Source organism: Pecten maximus, chromosome 3 (assembly GCF_902652985.1).
Source record: "Pecten maximus chromosome 3, xPecMax1.1, whole genome shotgun sequence".
Lineage (NCBI taxonomy): Eukaryota > Metazoa > Mollusca > Bivalvia > Pectinida > Pectinidae > Pecten > Pecten maximus.
This window is the reverse complement of record NC_047017.1, coordinates 9374368-9396827: the sequence shown is the minus strand read 5'-3', so window position 1 is coordinate 9396827 and position 22460 is coordinate 9374368. Positions and strand designations below refer to the sequence as shown.

Sequence of the window (22460 nt, the reverse complement as noted above, 5' to 3'; positions counted from 1 at the left end):
ATTTATTTTATATAAAGAAATTGTTGAAATTTCCAGGGAAAATTTAATGCATGAAGTTTCATTAAAAACATGGTAAACATCAATATTCAATTTATATTGATATACAATTATAGCCCTTTTATAAGATTGATACAGGGTTTTGTTGACTCGAGAAAAAAATATTGACAATATTTTTTTTATATTTAATGCATTTAGTGTTTTCGTCATGGTTGATATTGTTGTTTGAGACAAAATATTTTATAGACATACTAATTAATGATTAAACCTGTTTGTGGTTCTCCCTGTGTTTCCCGGAACAGTGTGAGTGATACACATCAAGCACGTCGGCATCATTTGATGTCAAGTCGCATGTCATGTCACACGTCATGCCCTACATATTACATATGCAATTTCCATATTTATAGTGAATTGTGATTTATCTTTACTATTTCCTTAATCGATGTAAGAGATTTAATTTCGTCCTTAAATGAACCTGGCTGTTAATAGAACTTAAAATTAAAAAACAAACCAACAAATTCAGCAAAATGAAAAAAGGACATTTAAAATTTCAAAAAAAAAAAAGAAAAAAAAAATCTTTTTATGAATCTAGGCTCCAGAAAATAAATTTTGAAAATTATTTCATTGTAGATTTCATAGAGTCAAACAGTACTTAATAGTCAATTCAAAACAGTTTTTACTTATGAATTGTTTCATGATTTAGAATTATTACACAAATTTTAATATTTATTTTCTTACCAAAAAAAAAAACAACAAAAAAACTTTATAAATAATTATATTATAGTAGAAACTCTTGCAAAATGTTTTTTGAAATTTCATAATATCAATGCTATTTTACTGTCACTGTTTGTTAGTGCGGCGAAAAATAGGTGACATTTTTTATGGACGTAACAAACAACAAAAAAAGGAGAAAGGTATCTGGAGTAGGACAGTAGAGATACGTAGGTTCACGTGTTTGTTAGGAGTGATCTGTAGGTTGTTCACGTGTTTGTTAAGTGATCTGTAGGTTGTTCACGTGTTTGTTAAGTGATCTGTAGGTTGTTCACGTGTTTGTTAGGAGTGATCTGTAGGTAGTTCACGTGTTTGTTAGGAGTGATCTGTAGGTTGTTCACGTATTAAGTGATCTGTAGGTTGTTCACGTGTTTGTTAAGAGTGATCTGTAGGTTGTTCACATGTTTGTTAAGTGATCTGTAGGTTGTTCATGTGTTTGTTAAGTGATCTGTAGGTTGTTCATGTGTTTGTTAAGTGATCTGTAGGTTGTTCAAGTGTTTGTTAAGTGATCTGTAGGTTGTTCACGTGTTTGTTAATAGTGATCTGTAGGTTGTTCACATGTTTGTTAAGTGATCTGTAGGTTGTTCACGTGTTTGTTAAGTGATCTGTAGGTTGTTCACGTGGTTGTTAAGTGATCTGTAGGTTGTTCACAAGATTGTTAAGAGTGATCTGTAGGTTGTTCATGTGTTTGTTAAGAGTGATCTGTAGGTTGTTCACGTGTTTGTTAAGAGTGATCTGTAGGTTGTTCACGTGTTTGTTAAGTGATCTGTAGGTTGTTCACGTGTTTGTTAAGTGATCTGTAGGTTGTTCACATGTTTGTTAAGAGTGATCTGTAGGTTGTTCACGTGTTTGTTAAGAGTGATCTGTAGGTTGTTCACGTGTTTGTTAAGTGATCTGTAGGTTGTTCACATGTTTGTTAAGTGATCTGTAGGTTGTTCATGGTTTGTTAAGTGATCTGTAAGTTGTTCACGTGTTTGTTAAGTGATCTGTAGGTTGTTCACATGTTTGTTAAGTGATCTGTAGGTTGTTCACATGTTTGTTAAGTGATCTGTAGGTTGTTCACGTGTTTGTTAAGTGATCTGTAGGTTGATCACGTGTTTGTTAAGAGTGATCTGTAGGTTGTTCACATGTTTGTTAAGTGATCTGTAGGTTGTTCATGTGTTTGTTAAGTGATCTGTAGGTTGTTCACATGTTTGTTAAGTGATCTGTAGGTTGTTCACGTGTTTGTTAGGAGTGATCTGTCGGTTGTTCACGTGTTTGTTAAGTGATCTGTAGGTTGTTCACATGTGTGTTAATAGTGATCTGTAGGTTGTTCACGTGTTTGATAAGAGTGATCTGTAGGTTGTTCACGTGTTTGTTAAGAGTGATCTGTAGGTTGATCACGAGATTGTTAAGAGTGATCTGTAGGTTGTTTGACTATCATTAAACCTTAGTTTGTATAATTGACACTGTAGGATTGAATGTTTCATTGGTCAGCAGTTAGATTTTTGTTGACCATCACAACTACATATGTCTGTCCGTCTATCTGTCTGTCTGTCCACCTGTCTGTCCATCTGTCTGTCCATCCATCCATCTGTCTATCCATCACACTAGTTTTGAACACTGCAGTGACATTATAATGGAGTCACATCAACAAAATTATCTTTTCTTCAAGAAATGGTAGAATGCCTGTGAATTTCACACAGTATCAATTATAACAATTGTTGTCAAGTTTTAAGGGCTAAAAATACTTGCTGCATCTAACTAAATGTTGTAAAAAACATCTGTATATTTTTTTTCACCATTTTTCAATTTCTTTCATCTTTATGTAGCTCACCTGTATGGTATTAAGTGTTGTAATAGATATCTTCATCATCCAGTCATAGTTCCCTTTAAATATCCCTCTTTAAGGTTCTTTAGAGATTATTTTGGTTGGAAATTCTTTGAATGAAGTCTGGCAAAGTCTGATAAAAATGACCTAGACCTGGGCCTACTCTCAGGGTTGAAAAGTAAATAAAAAGATCTTAAAATATCTTTTTAAGTATCAAAAGGCCATGAATTAAAGTATCTTATATGACAATGTCTTTCTGACACAGAGTCTTAAAATGTTTGAAAAAAATTACTTTTGCTAATAATCAAAGTCCTTTGGGTCACATCTGTTAAATGACACAAATTCTGGGGAATGGAGAAGTCTGTTTGGCCAGTGACTTTGAATACGAAGGTTGTGAAAGGAAATGGCCAGAACTTTATGAATTTAAAAGCCACAGATTTTTTTTCTGATCATGGAAGGGACTTTTTGACTTAACAATAATTGACCTGGAATGATTATGACTGTGGTGAGGTCATAAGGGTCACCCCCATACAATACACAGATTAAGTAGGTGTTATGGGAGGAATACTGTTTTACTGGAATTACTTCGTCATCTATGGGAGGAATACTGTTTTACTGAAATTACTTTGTCTCTATCTGGCTATCACTCTGTTATATAATCATCTGTCCTAGACATTGTCACAGACACATATCTCTTTCACATAATAACAAGAGTTATGTCCCCTTTTCTTTAATACCCATGGAAGGACTTTGTTGATGTTTATATTTCAGGTGTAAGTAATCTATTGTTTTAGTGTTATTACATATTCAGCATTTATGTTTTGATAAAACCAGAATGTTTACTATTTCTAACTACAAATGTATAATGATCAATTTCTGAATCAAACTAATCAGTTCTAAAAGACCATAAAAAAAGAGATGTTTATTGAAGCCTGTCATAGAGATGGGAATGTATTGATTGATTGGAATGTAATTCAAAATTTTGTTCTAAATTTCAGGCATGTTGTTGTTGTTAGATAAAGATTATGCTACATTGAATAAAACCTATGCAACTGCAGTTGAGAAATAAACACATCAGATATTTTTAATGTTATAATCAATTTAATAAATAATCACTGGCTCATAGCTGTAGTTTTGTACTGCCTGACATTGCTATCATGAGAATCATTAGTCCCCTATTACAGGTGACATAACCTGGCCCAGACTTTTGAAATCTTTCCATAGGAATGGATTAACAATAGAATGTTCTTACACTAGGATTATTCATCAGATCCAATAATGTTTTCCTATCAAAATTATTAAGTTGAGTGATTTTGTTTAATTAATGAAACAGGGGCCAGATGATTGTTTCCATCAGCTCTGATGATGATCACATGACTTTTTAATCAATGGTTTCCATGGTAATATTTTCATAAACAGATAAAGATGATGGCGGTCACACTGAAGTATCAGAACGGTCAGAGAGTCAGGCTTCCAGTCACAGTTCATCCCGTACCGGATCTCGTACATCCCGTACCGGTCGCAGCAAAAAGCGCAAGAGTCGGGCTTTCCAGACCAAGATCAAGGAGGACATGGACACAATATCGGAGACACAGTCCACAAAGAGCTCAAGGTTCTCTTATATACAGTGAAACCTGTCTAAATCAAACTCCACTGGTGCTAAAATCGGATTTTAGATAACACAGGATCTGTTTATAAATCACACCATCAGAACAATTTGAATCTATAATTCATACAGATTTCTGTTATCTACAAGTTCTGGTTTAGACAGGTTATACTGTACTTCATTATATAGATATTCTATAGATATTCTATAGATATTTGAATCTGACTTGGCCCATGTGTAAAATTTGAGTGTACAGCAGCAGTACCCATCAGTACATATCTATAGCTCATAAGACATATCTATAGCTCATAAGAAATATCTATAGCTCATAAGACATATCTATAGCTCATAAGACATGTTTATAGCTCATAAGACATATCTATAGCTCATAAGACATATCTATAGCTCATAAGACATATCTATTGCTCATAAGACATATCTATAGCTTATAAGACATATCTATAGCTCATAAGACATGTCTATAGCTCATAAGACATATCTATAGCTCATAAGACATATCTATAGCTCATAAGACATATCTATAGCTCATAGGACATATCTATAGCTCATAAGGCATGTCTATAGCTCATAAGACATGTCTATAGCTCATAAGACATATCTATAGCTCATAAGACATGTCTATAGCTCATAAGACATGTCTATAGCTCATAAGACATATCTATAGCTCATAAGACATATCTATAGCTCATAAGACATGTCTATAGCTCATAAGCCATATCTATAGCTCATAAGACATGTCTATAGCTCATAAGACATATCTATAGCTCATAAGACATGTCTATAGCTCATAAGACATGTCTATAGCTCATAAGACATGTCTATAGCTCATAAGACATTTCTATAGCTCATAAGACATATCTATAGCTCATAGGACATATCTATAGCTCATAAGACATATCTATAGCTCATAGGACATGTCTATAGCTCATAAGGCATGTCTATAGCTCATAAGCCATATCTATAGCTCATAAGACATGTCTTTAGCTCATAAGACATGTCTATAGCTCATAAGACATTTCTATAGCTCATAAGACATATCTATAGCTCATAAGACATATATATAGCTCATAAGACATATCTATAGCTCATAAGACATATCTATAGCTCATAAGAAGACAGTAATATTTCTGTAGCTTTGTACCTTAATCATTACATGGATAAATTAAGATCTCCCCCTTACAGTCATGTACACGATTGCTCAACATGAAAAGATAATTGCATTCATGCTATCATGACTGCCACTTGGGTTATGCTGGCTCCTCATTCTTCAACCCTACATCTAATGTTCTTCTGGCTGGGTAACAAAAAGTCCTTTTTGATCATTTTAATCTGAAGTATCGATGGAATTAGGAAATCAAAATAATATATATGTAGGAAATGTGTTACTTCCTAATACAATCGTTACCGAGAGACTGAACTCAAACTGGGGCAATATACGAAACAGAAAAATATATACTTTCCTTGCTGCTTATATGCTGAATATAAAAAACATGTTGTAGTATAAAATTGATTTATCTGAGCTTTGTGTCTCAAACTGAATGTATCATGGTAGCGGAGGAAAAATATATCGTAGCTCTGTTGACCTTTTTTGACCTTCGTTGACTTTTGTTCCCTAGCTCCTCCTCCTCCTCTTCCGATTCTGAGGACTGGTAAGTACGCGTGGAACAGCACATTGCTTTAAATAGCGGGAATGTAGCATACACTGAATGGCTGTTATGGATTGAATGACTTTTGTTACGTAGCTTTGTCTAGGCACGGGTACCTCTGGTAAGGAACTGTAAAACTCGACACATTGACAGCCTGTGTTTGTTACGTAGCTTTGTCTAGGAATCAGGCTCAGGTATCTCTGGTAAGGAATTGTAAATATCTATATATTGAGAGCCTGTGTTTGTTATGTAGCTCTGTGAAGGGACCAGACTCTGGAAAGGAACTATTAATATAGATGGCTGTCTGTGTTTTTAGATTTGTATAGAGACTGGCCAATTGGTATCCTGTGAAAGACACAACCTGTGTGTGATGGACCATCAGTTAATGATTCTATTTAGAATTTTACCCAAATCGTAGATGTGTGAAAGCATGCAGTGCTGTTAGTTTATTTAAATTTTCAGGTTCAATGAGTTCATACCATGGTGAAGAATGCTGAAAGTATTTGTCCATTATCTCTCCAGTCATCCATCTGTCCTTTTATCCCTCCAGTCATCCATCTGTCCCTTTATCTCTCCAGTCATCCATCTGTCCCTTTATCTCTCCAGTCATCCATCTGTCCCTTTATCCCTCCAGTCATCCATCTGTCCTTTTATCCCTCCAGTCATCCATCTGTCCCTTTATCCCTCCAGTCATCCATCTGTCCCTTTATCCCTCCAGTCATCCATCTGTCCTTTTATCCCTCCAGTCATCCATCTGTCCCTTTATCCCTCCAGTCATCCATCTGTCCCTTTATCTCTCCAGTCATCCATCTGTCCCTTTATCTCTCCAGTCATCCATCTGTCCCTTTATCCCTCCAGTCATCCATCTGTCCTTTTATCCCTCCAGTCATCCATCTGTCCCTTTATCCCTCCAGTCATCCATCTGTCCTTTTATCCCTCCAGTCATCCATCTGTCCCTTTATCCCTCCAGTCATCCATCTGTCCCTTTATCTCTCCAGTCATCCATCTGTCCCTTTATCTCTCCAGTCATCCATCTGTCCCTTTATCCCTCCAGTCATCCATCTGTCCCTTTATCCCTCCAGTCATCCATCTGTCCCTTTATCCCTCCAGTCATCCATCTGTCCCTTTATCCCTCCAGTCATCCATCTGTCCCTTTATCCCTCCAGTCATACATCTGTCCCTTTATCCCTCCAGTCATCCATCTGTCCCTTTATCTCTCCAGTCATCCATCTGTCTCTTTATCTCTCCAGTCATCCATCTGTCCCTTTATCCCTCCAGTCATCCATCTGTCTCTTTATCTCTCCAGTCATCCATCTGTCCCTTGATCTGTCCAGTCATCCATCTGTCTCTTTATCCTTCCAGTCATCCATCTGTCTCTTTATCTCTCCAGTCATCCATCTGTCCCTTTATCCCTCCAGTCATCCATCTGTCCCTTTATCTCTCCAGTCATCCATCTGTCCCTTTATCTCTCCAGCCATCCATCTGTCCCTTTATCTCTCCAGTCATCCATCTGTCTCTTTATCCTTCCAGTCATCCATCTGTCTCTCTATCCCTCCAGTCATCCATCTGTCTCTTTATCCCTGCAGTCATCCATCTGTCTCTTTATCTCTCCAGTCATTCATCTGTCCCTTTATCTCTCCAGTCATCCATCTGTCCCTTTATCTCTCCAGTCATCCATCTGTCCCTTTATCCCTCCAGTCATCCATCTGTCTCTTTATCTCTCCAGTCATCCATCTGTCTCTTTATCCATCCAGTCATCCATCTGTCCCTTGATCTGTCCAGTCATCCATCTGTCTCTTTATCCTTCCAGTCATCCATCTGTCTCTTTATCCTTCCAGTCATCCATCTGTCTCTTTATCCATCCAGTCATCCATCTGTCTCTTTATCCGTCCAGTCATCCATCTGTCCCTTTATCCCTCCAGTCATCCATCTGTCCCTTTTTCTCTCCAGTCATCCATCTGTCCCTTTTATCCATCCATCTATCCCTTTATCCCTCCAGTCATCCATCTGTCTCTTTATCTCTCCAGTCATCCATCGGTCCCTTTACCTCTCCAGTCATCCATCTGTCCCTTTATCTGTCCAGTCATCCATCTGTCCCTTTATCTGTCCAGTCATCCATCTGTCCCTTTATCCCTCCAGTCATCCATCTGTCCCTTTATCTCTCCAGTCATCCATCTGTCCCTTTATCTCTCCAGTCATCCATCTGTCCCTTTATCCCTCCAGTCATCCATCTGTCCCTTTATCTCTCCAGTCATCCATCTGTCCCTTTATCTCTCCAGTCATCCATCTGTCTCTTTATCCCTCCAGTCATCCATCTGTCCCTTTATCTCTCCAGTCATCCATCTGTCTCTTTATCCCTCCAGTCATCCATCTGTCCCTTTATCTCTCCAGTCATCCATCTGTCTATTTATCTCTCCATTAATCCATCTGTCCCTTTATCCCTCCAGTCATCCATCTGTCCCTTTATCCCTCCAGTCATCCATCTGTCCCTTTATCCCTCCAGTCATCCATCTGTCCCTTTATCTGTCCAGTCATCCATCTGTCCCTTTATCTGTCCAGTCATCCATCTGTCTCTTTATCCCTCCAGTCATCCATCTGTCCCTTTATCTCTCCAGTCATCCATCTGTCTCTTTATCCCTCCAGTCATCCATCTGTCCCTTTATCTCTCCAGTCATCCATCTGTCTATTTATCTCTCCATTAATCCATCTGTCCCTTTATCCCTCCAGTCATCCATCTGTCCCTTTATCTCTCCAGTCATCCATCTGTCTCTTTATCCCTCCAGTCATCCATCTGTCCCTTTATCTCTCCAGTCATCCATCTGTCTCTTTATCTCTCCAGTCATCCATCGGTCCCTTTACCTCTCCAGTCATCCATCTGTCCCTTTATCTGTCCAGTCATCCATCTGTCCCTTTATCTGTCCAGTCATCCATCTGTCCCTTTATCCCTCCAGTCATCCATCTGTCCCTTTATCTCTCCAGTCATCCATCTGTCCCTTTATCTCTCCAGTCATCCATCTGTCCCTTTATCCCTCCAGTCATCCATCTGTCCCTTTATCTGTCCAGTCATCCATCTGTCCCTTTATCTGTCCAGTCATCCATCTGTCTCTTTATCCCTCCAGTCATCCATCTGTCCCTTTATCTCTCCAGTCATCCATCTGTCTCTTTATCCCTCCAGTCATCCATCTGTCCCTTTATCTCTCCAGTCATCCATCTGTCTATTTATCTCTCCATTAATCCATCTGTCCCTTTATCCCTCCAGTCATCCATCTGTCCCTTTATCCCTCCAGTCATCCATCTGTCCCTTTATCCCTCCAGTCATCCATCTGTCCCTTTATCTGTCCAGTCATCCATCTGTCCCTTTATCTCTCCAGTCATCCATCTGTCTCTTTATCCCTCCAGTCATCCATCTGTCCCTTTATCTCTCCAGTCATCCATCTGTCTCTTTATCCCTCCAGTCATCCATCTGTCCCTTTATCTCTCCAGTCATCCATCTGTCTATTTATCTCTCCATTAATCCATCTGTCCCTTTATCCCTCCAGTCATCCATCTGTCCCTTTATCTCTCCAGTCATCCATCTGTCTCTTTATCCCTCCAGTCATCCATCTGTCCCTTTATCTCTCCAGTCATCCATCTGTCTCTTTATCTCTCCAGTCATCCATCTGTCCCTTTATCTCTCCAGTCATACATCTGTCTCTTTATCCATCCATCTGTCCCTTTATCTCTCCAGTCATCCATCTGTCCCTTTATCACTCCAGTCATCCATCTGTCTCTTTATCTCTCCAGTCATCCATCAATCCCTGTATCCATCCATCTGTCCCTTTATCCATCCATCTGTCCCTTTATCTCTCCAATCATCCATCTGTCCCTTTATCCATCCATCTGTCCCTTTATCCCACCAGTCATCCATCTGTCTCTCTATCCCTCCAGTCATCCATCTGTCCCTTTATCCGTCCAGTCATTCATCTGTCTCTTCATCTCTCCAGTCATCCATCTGTCCCTTTATCCGTCCAGTCATCCATCTGTCTCTTCATCCATCCATCTGTCCCTTTATCCCACCAGTCATCCATCTGTCTCTCTATCCCTCCAGTCATCCATCTGTCCCTTTATCCGTCCAGTCATTCATCTGTCCCTTTATCTCTCCAGTCATCCATCTGTCCCTTTATCTCTCCAGTCATCCATCTGTCCCTTTATCCCTCCAGTCATCCATCTGTCTCTTTATCCCTCCAGTCATCCATCTGTCCCTTTATCTCTCCAGTCATCCATCTGTCCCTTTATCCTTCCAGTCATCCATCTGTCCCTTTATCTCTCCAGTCATCCATCTGTCTCTTTATCTCTCCAGTCATCCATCTGTCCCTTTATCCCTCCAGTCATCCATCTGTCTCTTTATCTATCCAGTCATCCATCTGTCCCTTTATCTCTCCAGTCATCCATCTGTCTCTTTATCTCTCCAGTCATCCATCTGTCTCTTTATCTCTCCAGTCATCCATCTGTCCCTTTATCCCTCCAGTCATCCATCTGTCTCTTTATCTATCCAGTCATCCATCTATCCCTTTATCTCTCCAGTCATCCATCTGTCCCTTTATCTATCCAGTCATCCATCTATCCCTTTATCTCTCCAGTCATCCATCTGTCCCTTTATCTATCCAGTCATCCATCTGTCCCTTTATCTATCCAGTCATCCATCTATCCCTTTATCTATCCAGTCATCCATCTGTCCCTTTATCCCTCCAGTCATACATCTGTCTCTTTATCTCTCCAGTCATCCATCTGTCTCTTTATCTCTCCAGTCATACATCTGTCTCTTTATCCAACCATCTGTCCCTTTATCTCTTCCGTCATCCATCTGTCTCTTTATCTCTCCAGTCATCCATCTGTCTCTTTATCTCTCCAGTCATACATCTGTCTCTTTATCCATCCATCTGTCCCTTTATCTCTCCAGTCATCCATCTGTCCCTTTATCTCTCCAGTCATACATCTGTCTCTTTATCTCTCCAGTCATACATCTGTCTCTTTATCCAACCATCTGTCCCTTTATCTCTTCCGTCATCCATCTGTCTCTTTATCTCTCCAGTCATCCATCTGTCTCTTTATCCCTCCAGTCATCCATCTGTCCCTTTATCCCTCCAGTCATCCATCTGTCCCTTTATCCGTCCAGTCATCCATCTGTCCCTTTATCACCCAGTCATCCATCTGTCCCTTTATCCCTCCAGTCATCCATCTGTCCCTTTATCTGTCCAGTCATCCATCTGTCTCTTTATCCCTCCAGTCATCCATCTGTCCCTTTATCTCTCCAGTCATCCATCTGTCCCTTTATCCGTCCAGTCATCCATCTGTCCCTTTATCTCTCCAGTCATCCATCTGTCCCTTTATCTGTCCAGTCATCCATCTGTCTCTTTATCCCTCCAGTCATCCATCTGTCCTTTTATCTCTCCAGTCATCCATCAATCCGTTTATCCCTCCAGTCATCCATCTGTCCTTTTATCCCTCCAGTCATCCATCTGTCCCTTTTATCCATCCTGTCATCCATCTGTCCCTTTATCCCTCCAGTCATCCATCAATCCGTTTATCCATCCTGTCATCCATCTGTCCTTTTATCCCTCCAGTCATCCATCAACCCTTTTATCCATCCTGTCATCCATCTGTCCCTTTATCCCTCCAGTCATCCATCTGTCCCTTTATCCTTCCAGTCATCCATCTGTCTCTTTATCCCTCCAGTCAACCATCTGTCTCTTTATCCCTCCAGTCATCCATCAACCCTTTTATCCCTCCAGTCATCCATCTGTCCCTTTATCCTTCCAGTCATCCATCTGTCTCTTTATCCCTCCAGTCATCCATCAACCCTTTTATCCATCCTGTCATCCATCTGTCCCTTTATCCCTCCAGTCATCCATCAACCCTTTTATCCATCCAGTCATCCATCTGTCCCTTTATCCCTCCAGTCATCCATCAACCCTTTTATCCATCCAGTCATCCATCTGTCCCTTTATCCCTCCAGTCATCCATCTGTCCCTTTATCCTTCCAGTCATCCATCTGTCTCTTTATCCCTCCAGTCATCCATCTGTCTCTTTATCCCTCCAGTCATCCATCAACCTTTTTATCCATCCTGTCATCCATCTGTCCCTTTATCCCTCCAGTCATCCATCTGTCCCTTTATCCTTCCAGTCATCCATCTGTCCCTTTATCTCACCAGTCATCCATCCCTCCCTTTATCTCTCCAGTCATCCATCCCTCCCTTTATCTCTCCAGTCATCCATCCCTCCCTTTATCCCTCCAGTCATCCATCCCTCCCTTTATCCCTCCAGTCATCCATCCCTCCCTTTATCCCTCCAGTCATCCATCTGTCTCTTATCTCTCCAGTCATCCATCTGTCCCTTTATCTCTCCAGTCATCCATCTGTCTCTTTATCCCTCCAGTCATCCATCTATCCCTTTATCTCTCCAGTCATCCATCCCTCCCTTTATCTCTCCAGTCATCCATCCCTCCCTTTATCTCTCCAGTCATCCATCTGTCTCTTTATCCCTCCAGTCATCCATCTGTCCCTTTATCTCTCCAGTCATCCATCTGTCTCTTTATCCCTCCAGTCATCCATCTGTCTCTTTACCCCTCCAGTCATCCATCTGTCCCTTTATCTCTCCAGTCATCCATCTGTCCCTTTATCTCTCCAGTCATCCATCTGTCTCTTTATCCCTCCAGTCATCCATCTGTCTCTTTATCCATCCAGTCATCCATCTGTCTCTTTATCCCTCCAGTCATCCATCTGTCCCTTTATCCCTCCAGTCATCCATCAATCCGTTTATCCATCCATCTGTCCCTTTATCTCTCCAGTCATCCATCTGTCTCTTTATCCATCCAGTCATCCATCTGTCTCTTTATCCCTCCAGTCATCCATCTGTCTCTTTATCCATCCAGTCATCCATCTGTCTCTTTATCCCTCCAGTCATCCATCTGTCCCTTTATCCCTCCAGTCATCCATCAATCCGTTTATCCATCCATCTGTCCCTTTATCTCTCCAGTCATCCATCTGTCTCTTTATCCATCCAGTCATCCATCTGTCTCTTTATCCCTCCAGTCATCCATCAATCCGTTTATCCATCCTGTCATCCATCAATCCCTTTATCCATCCTGTCATCCATCAATCCCTTTATCCATCCTGTCATCCATCAATCCCTTTATCCATCCTGTCATCCATCAATCCCTTTATCCATCCTGTCATCCATCAATCCCTTTATCCATCCTGTCATCCATCAATCCCTTTATCCATCCTGTCATCCATCAATCCCTTTATCCATCCTGTCATCCATCAATCCCTTTATCCATCCTGTCATCCATCAATCCCTTTATCCATCCTGTCATCCATCTGTCCATCATGTAATTCTAAGTCCAACATAAAATGTGTTCTTCAGATATTTGAATGAACTGTTAGTGTTTGCCGAAAAAAATAAATGTGGCATTGCATGTTTGGGATTGGCTACAAAAGTGGCTACACAGGTGACTACACATGTGGCTACACAAGCTAGGGGTTGGCTGCACATTGTGTGATTGGCTACTGCATGAAACCAATCCAGGAAAAAAATAAATTCTCTGGCTAGTGAATGGTCTGAAAGGTACACCCTTGTAATATTAGTAACACGGTTTAGTGACTGGACCGTCAGACAATCAACATTTATAACACGGTTTAGTGACAGGACCGTCAGACAATCAACATTTATAACACGGTTTAGTGACAGGACCGTCAGACAATCAACATTTGGGGGAGAGTGAGTACCTGGTGTGTCGTAGAACTGTGTGGTAGTATGGAGTGACAGTAGCTGTGGTTTGTTATATCGTTTTATATGTTTTTTATGTTCCCTTGGTCATGTAATTATCTCCATTACAAACAGACAAGAACAGTTTTTTATGTTTCCTTGGTAACATAACATACCAACAAAAAAGAGCAGTTTTATATGTTTTTTATGTTCTCTTGGTCACGTAAACGTCTCCATTACCGACAAACAAGAGCAGTTTTATATGTTTTTGATGTTCTTTTGGTCTCATAATTTTCAGTGCTCTTGTTTCAAAATAAGGACATTATTGGATTGATTTTTTTTGTGTTGAAATAATCCATGTATAGGAAAATTTGAATGTTTTGGTATGTCCATGTAACTTATGAATCAGAAACTTGTTACCATCACTATGGTATGTTCCCTCATCAGAAGTCGAACACAATGGTACGCCTTTCGAAAAACTTTGTTGTCATGGAAACGAAATCGAGGCTTCTGATTGGTCAGAATTTCGATATTGTTTGATTGCTGGGAAAATTGGTACAAATGGGTATTGAGGTATGCCGAACACAATGGTACAACTTTCGAAAACATCGGTTGGACTGGTAACGAAATGCAGGCTTCTGACTGGTTGAAATTTAGACATTTGATTTCAATGAAATTTGGTATATAGGGATATTGAGGGATGCCGAACATAATGGTATGACTGTGGGGGTGTTTGGGGGACTTCTGTAATGGTTTCCCATTACAATTAGTACTTGTTAACTTTGAAATTGATAAAACTTTGTCTTGTGTTGTAATCATAGACGTTTTTGTTCTGTACAGTTCCCAGCCCATAAAGGAGACTTATCTACAGAAGAATCCGTTACAACTGTTAAACATTCTCGGGAAAATGTTCGCTTTTGCCTACACCTGGAGTATTGGTGGGAATTTCAAACGACAGGAAGATGTTGATGATGATGACAGCCTCAGCCGTCGAACATCAGACAAAGACAAAGGCGAAAGAGGCATCAACATTTGTAATGAGTTTGATGGCTTCATGCATGACTTGTTTGACATTGAACCACCTTTAGGTAGGTCAAAACAGCTGGGGGATGTAGTAACATATATTTTTACAGATTACAAACTCATGGGTACAAAGGCTTTCTATCCAGTATCTCACTCACTCCATCTGTTATTCTGCTTGTTACCAGTTACTTAACCAGAGACACCTACCACATCCCCCCTCCTCCTTTATATAGAGAAATGACACAGGTTTGAACCTTAAGTCGAAGGGGTCAAATCAGATAAAAGGTTAAAATCTTTTTAGGCCGAAAATCTTAGAATCAATTAAATACTCTTCATGGAGGGAAAGATCCTGTTTTATCAAAATTTTTAATTTCAATGATATAGATGTAAGTTTTTTCTGTGGTAGTGAGATTCCCTCGGGGAATTGGAGTAATTATAGTGTACTATTTTTTACATCTGTAGGTGTGAGGCTCCCCAAGGTAATTGGAGTAATTATAGTGTACTATTGTTTTCACATGTCTTGGGGTGAGGCTCCCCGAGGTAATTAGAGTAATTATAGTGCACTATTTTTTACATGTTTAGGGGTGAGGCTCCCCAAGGTAATTGGAGTAATTATAGTATACTATTTTTTACATCTTTAGGGGTGAGGCTCCCCGAGGTAATTGGAGTAATCATAGTGTACTATTTTTTATATGTTTAGGTGTGAGGCTCCCTAAGATAATTGGAGTAATTATAGTGTACTATTTTTTACATGTTTAGGTGTGAGGCTCCCCGAGGTAATTGGAGTAATCATAGTATACTATTTTTTATATGTTTAGGTGTGAGGCTCCCTAAGATAATTGGAGTAATTATAGTGTACTATTTTTTACATGTTTAGGGGTGAGGCTCCCCGAGGTAATTGGAGTAATCATAGTGTACTATTTTTTATATGTTTAGGTGTGAGGCTCCCTAAGATAATTGGAGTAATTATAGTGTACTATTTTTTACATGTTTAGGGGTGAGGCTCCCCGAGGTAATTGGAGTAATTGTAGTATACTATTTTTTACATCTTTAGGGGTGAGGCTCCCCAAGGTAATTGGAGTAATTATAGTATACTATTTTTTACATCTTTAGGGGTGAGGCTCCCCGAGGTAATTGGAGTAATCATAGTGTACTATTTTTTATATGTTTAGGTGTGAGGCTCCCTAAGATAATTGGAGTAATCATAGTATACTATTTTTTACATGTTTAGGTGTGAGGCTCCCCGAGGTAATTGGAGTAATCATAGTATACTATTTTTTATATGTTTAGGTGTGAGGCTCCCTAAGATAATTGGAGTAATTATAGTGTACTATTTTTTACATGTTTAGGGGTGAGGCTCCCCGAGGTAATTGGAGTAATCATAGTGTACTGTTTTTTACATGTTTAGGGGTGAGGCTCCCCGAGGTAATTGGAGTAATCATAGTGTACTATTTTTTACATGTTTAGGGGTGAGGCTCCCCGAGGTAATTGGAGTAATCATAGTATACTATTTTTTACATGTTTAGGGGTGAGGCTCCCCGAGGTAATTGGAGTAATCATAGTATACTATTTTTTACATGTTTAGGTGTGAGGCTCCCCGGGGTAATTGGAGTAATCATAGTATACTATTTTTTTACATGTTTAGGTGTGAGGCTCCCCGAGGTAATTGGAGTAATTATAGTGTACTATTTTCTACATGTTTAGGGGTGAGGCTCCCAACGGGTAACAGGAGTGTATACAGCTACTTCATTGACATGGAGTCCGGTAACTTTGTCCTGTGGGACGTGCTGGTCCCAAACACCCGATCACTCATAGAGAAAAGTGCCGTTATTACCATCGGAGAGACTATGGGAATCGTGTCCGAACACAAGAAAAAGCGTGAGGAAACTGACATCACTCCAACAGTGGACATCGTACGATTCTCATTCTTGTCGAGTCTACTCGTCACCAACAAACACCCAGTTCTCCTCACAGGTATTTATGTGTCTCAAAATTCAGGTGATACTTGTTAAAAAATCATATAGTGGTGAAAGCAAGGAACAATCAAAGAGCAGAATCTAGAAGTTATCATCAGAAGTTTATATGATGTTGATTCCTTAGAATTTGTAGTCGATTTGGTTGTAAATGATACAATGTGTAACTGTCTAAAGTGAGCACTATATATACTCGGATAATGAAATTGGTACACATATTTACAGAGTTATGGGCCTTTATTTTTAAACACACGATTGTTTAAAATAATATTTTATTCTGTTAAATTATAAACAGGTGACTCTGGTGTTGGTAAGTCAGCTCTGATCAACTACATGCTCGGCCGTCTGAAGAGAGATGGCGGGGCGGAGATCAAGAACGGAACTGTACTAGGAAATGTGTTCTGTTACTCCGACAAACACTCGTCCCTCCTGGAGAACATCAGCAACATCACCCGGTTTGGACAGGAGGAAGATTCCAACAAGAACCTTGACTTCCTTCTTGGTAGGATATCTTATTGTACTGTTAATCTGAGCTATGTTATCAGGTTTCGCATGATTTGATGGAACCAATCAAAACTCACCAAGATTTCAGATGGGTTCCAGTGTTATACCGTTTAGCTTAACATTGATTATTTTTTTGTATATCCTGATAAGAGCATTGCTTCTGTTCTGTGGTAGAAATTTGATAAAAAAATTAGAAATTAAAAATGGCTTCCATTTGCTTTTATTGACTGATATGATAGTAGCTATAACTCATGGTTTTATGTTGATGGAAATGAATACAATGAAGATTTCCAGTTCACATATCTCAGAAATGTTTCTGAAATATATTCCTCCAAATCTATTGACTTAAGTACTGGTAGCGATGTTGTGTAGATCTGGGTATACAATGACCTGTTGGGCTTTTTTGGATAACTATTTGATTTTTTTCATTTAAGGTTCTACGAAGATTAAGCCAGTGACTGGAATAATCAGTTCCATGATCCAGTTCAGTGCCCAGACGACAGCAGCACGATTCCAGGCCCACATCATCCATAAACTCATCAAAAAGGGCAAGGACACCCTCGGGGCTCCTAAAGGGAGGAAAGTCATCGTGTTTGTAGACGACCTCAATATGCCCGCCCCAGAGGACTATGGGGCTCAGCCTCCACTGGAACTTCTCAGGCAGTTCTTAGAACTGGGTGGCTTCTTTGATACCAACAAACTTGTCTGGAAGGTATGAAGGGATGTCAAGTGACACTCATTTACCATGATTGATAGGCATTACTTTCTTAGTTTGATATTTAACATTTTTGGATGCTTGTCAAGTTTTGGCAGAAGCATGACAGTACGGTATTTGTCAGAAGCTTCTGTTTGTCCAGGGATCTCTTAGCTCGATGGATATCATTGAAATCCTGAAAGCTTCATAATTGTGATATAAGTTACAACATTTGATTCAATGATAACATATCACCTTTTGTATCTTTTATATTGAATCCTGTCTGATCTTCTTTCTCGATTTTGAAGCGATCTTATCAATGCCTGCATGCAAACTCTAATCATCATGACATGTAGGTTCGCTTATTGATTTGATTTGAAGAGAATATCATTTAACATTGGACTGAGGTATATTGTCCCATTGGACTGGGGTGTATTGTCCCATTGGACTGGGGTATATTGTCCCAATGGACTGGGTATATTGTCCCATTGGACTGGGGTATATTGTCCCATTGGACTGGGGTATATTGTCCCATTAGACTGGGGTATATTGTCCCTTTGGACTGGGGTATATTGTCCCTTTGGACCGGGGTATATTGTCCCATTGGACTGGGGTATATTGTCCCTTTGGACTGGGGTATATTGTTCCATTAGACTGGGGTATATTGTCCATTAGATTGGGGTATATTGTCCCATTGGACTGGGGTATATTGTCCCATTGGACTGGGGTATATTGTTCCATTAGACTGGGGTATATTGTCCATTAGATCGGGGTATATTGACACATTAGACTGGGGTATATTGTCCCATTGGACTGGGGTATATTGTTCCATTAGACTGGGGTATATTGTCCCATTGGACTGGGGTATATTGTCCCATTGGACTGGGGTATATTGTTCCATTAGATCGGGGTATATTGTCTCATTGGACTGGGGTATATTGTTCCATTAGATCGGGGTATATTGTCTCATTGGACTGGGGTATATTGTCCCATTAGACCGGAGGTAAATTGTCCCATTGGACTGGGGTATATTGTTCCATTAGACTGGGGTATATTGTCCATTAGATCGGGGTATATTGTCCCATTGGACTGGGGTATATTGTTCCATTAGACTGGGGTATATTGTCCCATTGGACTGGGGTATATTGTCCCATTGGAATGGGGTATATTGTTCCATTAGATTGGGGTATATTGTCTCATTGGACTGGGGTATATTGTCCCATTAGATTGGGGTATATTGTCCCATTGGACTGGGGTATATTGTCCCATTGGACTGGGGTATATTGTCCCATTGGACTGGGGTATATTGTCCCATTGGACTGGGGTATATTGTTCCATTAGATTGGAGTATATTGTCTCATTGAACTGGGGTATATTGTCCCATTGGACTGGGGTATATTGTCCCATTGGACTTGGGTATATTGTTCCATTAGACTGGGGTATATTGTCCCACACAACAGTTCTCTCGTTAATTAAGGTACAATATGTTTGGTATGTTTCAGGATATTTTGGATGTAAACCTAATCGCGGCGTGTGGCCCGACCGGTGGTGGAAGGAATCCGATCAGCCCTCGTCTCCTCAAACATTTCAGGTTTGTTAACGTCCAAGTACTACAGATACAATGAACTGTACAACTCTTAAACCCACAACTCTGGTAAAGTCTTATAACATTCCTATATAGATCTCAAACCCACAACTCTGTTATAGTCTTATAACATTCCTATAAAGATCTCAAACCCACAACTCTGGTAAAGTCTTATAACATTCCTATATAGATCTCAAACCCACAACTCTGTTATAGTCTTATAACATTCCTATAAAGATCTCAAACCCACAACTCTGGTAAAGTCTTATAACATTCCTATATAGATCTCAAACCCTCAACTCTGTTATAGTCTTATAACATTCCTATAAAGATCTCAAACCCACAACTCTGGTAAAGTCTTATAACATTCCTATATAGATCTCAAACCCTCAACTCTGGTAAAGTCTTATAACATTTCTATATCAATCTTAAACCTCAACTCTGGTAAAGTCTTATAACATTTCTATATAGATCTCAAACCCTCAACTCTGGTAAAGTCTTATAACATTCCTATATAGATCTCAAACCCTCAACTCTGTTATAGTCTTATAACATTCCTGTATAGATCTCAAACCCTCAACTCTGGTATAGTCTTATAACATTTCTATATCAATCTTAAACCTCAACTCTGGTAAAGTCTTATAACATTTCTATATAGATCTCAAACCCTCAACTCTGGTATAGTCTTATAACATTTCTATATCAATCTTAAACCCTCAACTCTGGTATAGTCTTATAACATTCCTGTATAGATCTCAAACCCTCAACTCTGGTATAGTCTTATAACATTCCTGTATAGATCTCAAACCCTCAACTCTGGTAAAGTCTTATAACATTCCTATATAGATCTCAAACCCTCAACTCTGGTATAGTCTTATAACATTTCTATATCAATCTTAAACCCTCAACTCTGGTATAGTCTTATAACATTCCTGTATAGATCTCAAACCCTCAACTCTGGTATAGTCTTATAACATTCCTGTATAGATCTCAAACCCTCAACTCTGGTATAGTCTTATAACATTCCTGTATAGATCTCAAACCCTCAACTCTGTTATAGTCTTATAACATTTCTATATCAATCTTAAACCCTCAACTCTGGTATAGTCTTATAACATTCCTGTATAGATCTCAAACCCTCAACTCTGTTATAGTCTTATAACATTCCTGTATAGATCTCAAACCCTCAACTCTGTTATAGTCTTATAACCATTTCTATATTGATCTTAAACCCACATAACAACATCACAACCAGATAAGGCCATTGTACATCTGTAAGGTTTGGTAGCAGGTACCTCCTGACCTACCAACATATCTATTCTTCGTTCACTAGGGTAACATTGAGCTTCCCTTTGTTAAATTTTGTTGGTTATTGGTGATTAGGGTTCTAGGTCAGGAGACAAAGTCCTAGTTAGGTCAACAGGGTCATGCTTGAGTGAGGGGATTTTAACCTCAGATTGTGAATTCCTGTTCCCCACCCTCTGTATCTCCGGGGAAGAAAGGACTGCCATATTATGTTGGGACTCCACTAGAGGTACAGGTTAAACAAATTAATAACATTTATTGACGCATTGTCCTCAAATTACAGTAGCAAAATTCATTTCTCTGTAGTCTGTAGTTGAAAAAGTAAACTCCAATGTTACTAGATATCTGTCTTTTATCTTGTAGCATGTTGTCATTGCCCCAGCCGTCGACCCGCTCACTCCAACACATCTACCAGGTACAGCTTGGAAAGTTTTTCATGGAAGGTGACTTTGCCACAGAGTTTAAAGACCAGTTGATGCCGCTGGTGTCTGCCAGTATCGCCGTGTACTACCGTATGTGTAGTAGTATGTTACCCACGCCGACCAAGTCTCACTACAACTTCAACCTCCGTGATCTCTCTAAGGTAGGATTCCCCAGCGTAGCCAGGCATTTAGTATGATAGAAGATTAAATTAAGATTTTATAGACATGTACAGTCGCACCCGGTTATATTGAAATAGAATAGAAATTGAATAGACAAATACTTCAAATTAACCGGTTTTCAATATAACCGGGATCCAGCCTTTTGCCAACATATTTCAGTACCGGCGCTGCGTCAAACAACACACCATTGTTCAACATAGTTTTACTAAGTCAGTATTTACAATCGGTTCGAAAATGATAATAGTTTCACAGTTCGTTTAAAACAATGTTAAGTTCGACGGGAGAGGTCTTCGACTGTTGCTTTTTTTTGTTTATGTTGAGTTCGCGGACACACGTGAAAACAGTTTCCGGTACATCCGGGCTACTTTTCAAGAAACTACTGTCTGAAATCGGACATGTGCGTCGATGATAGATGATTTTCACGAATTATTTGAGGGTCGTTGTCAATATCACTGTTCTGTTATGGCCTCGTCATTTATAATTGTCTCGCGTGTAGTTATATCAGAGTAAATTTTGATGTATATATGTAGCAGAAGCCAAAATAAGCTGTGTCCCTCAAGGTATATTCGTAAACAAATACAGATTCATGCTCATAACGAATGCATTTAATGATTAAAAGTCACAATTTATTTGTATTGGGTAAATCAGAATTTCATTTTTACCTATCTATTGATCGCACGCACGTACCGTAACGGCCGGTAATTATATAATCTAAGCCAGTCGTGGCGACTTTCAATTTAATTGATACATAAACAATGGTTTAGCATTGCCAGGGGCAATACTTTCCTTTCAAATAAAGCGATATTTCAAATAAACCGATTTCAAAATAACCGATGAAACAATACAAAGTCAAAGAAGGCATTTGGATAGGGATTTTATTTCACTTCAAATTAAATGATATTTCAATATATCCGATTTCAAATTAAGTGGGTTCGACTGTATGTGACAAGTATTAATGGCAGACGAAGAGCTATACAAACAGATAGGAATGTGGTCCTGTCATCTGAAGGAAGTCATGTTTATATCGATCATTTCTCATCTGTAAGTTCTACATCCTACATCGACGGTGGTCATCCATCAGAAGGTCAAAGCCTCAATGGGTCACTTTGATTTTACTTAAGAAATCTTGTGAACTCCTCCCATTAAACAGATTTACTGTATAAAGCATGGTAGCACA

At 39.4% G+C, this 22460-nt stretch overlaps 1 protein-coding gene across 1 annotated transcript in view; it reads left to right on the top strand.

The window, feature by feature from the left end:
• Positions 1 to 22460, top strand: part of LOC117323123 (dynein heavy chain 6, axonemal-like) — a 134358-nt gene that overhangs the window by 51877 nt on the left and 60021 nt on the right. The window contains 7 exon segments of the mRNA XM_033878151.1: positions 3998 to 4190; positions 14438 to 14685; positions 16325 to 16594; positions 16889 to 17095; positions 17532 to 17809; positions 19294 to 19382; positions 21045 to 21264. Coding sequence (XP_033734042.1) covers positions 3998 to 4190; positions 14438 to 14685; positions 16325 to 16594; positions 16889 to 17095; positions 17532 to 17809; positions 19294 to 19382; positions 21045 to 21264 — 1505 coding nt within the window.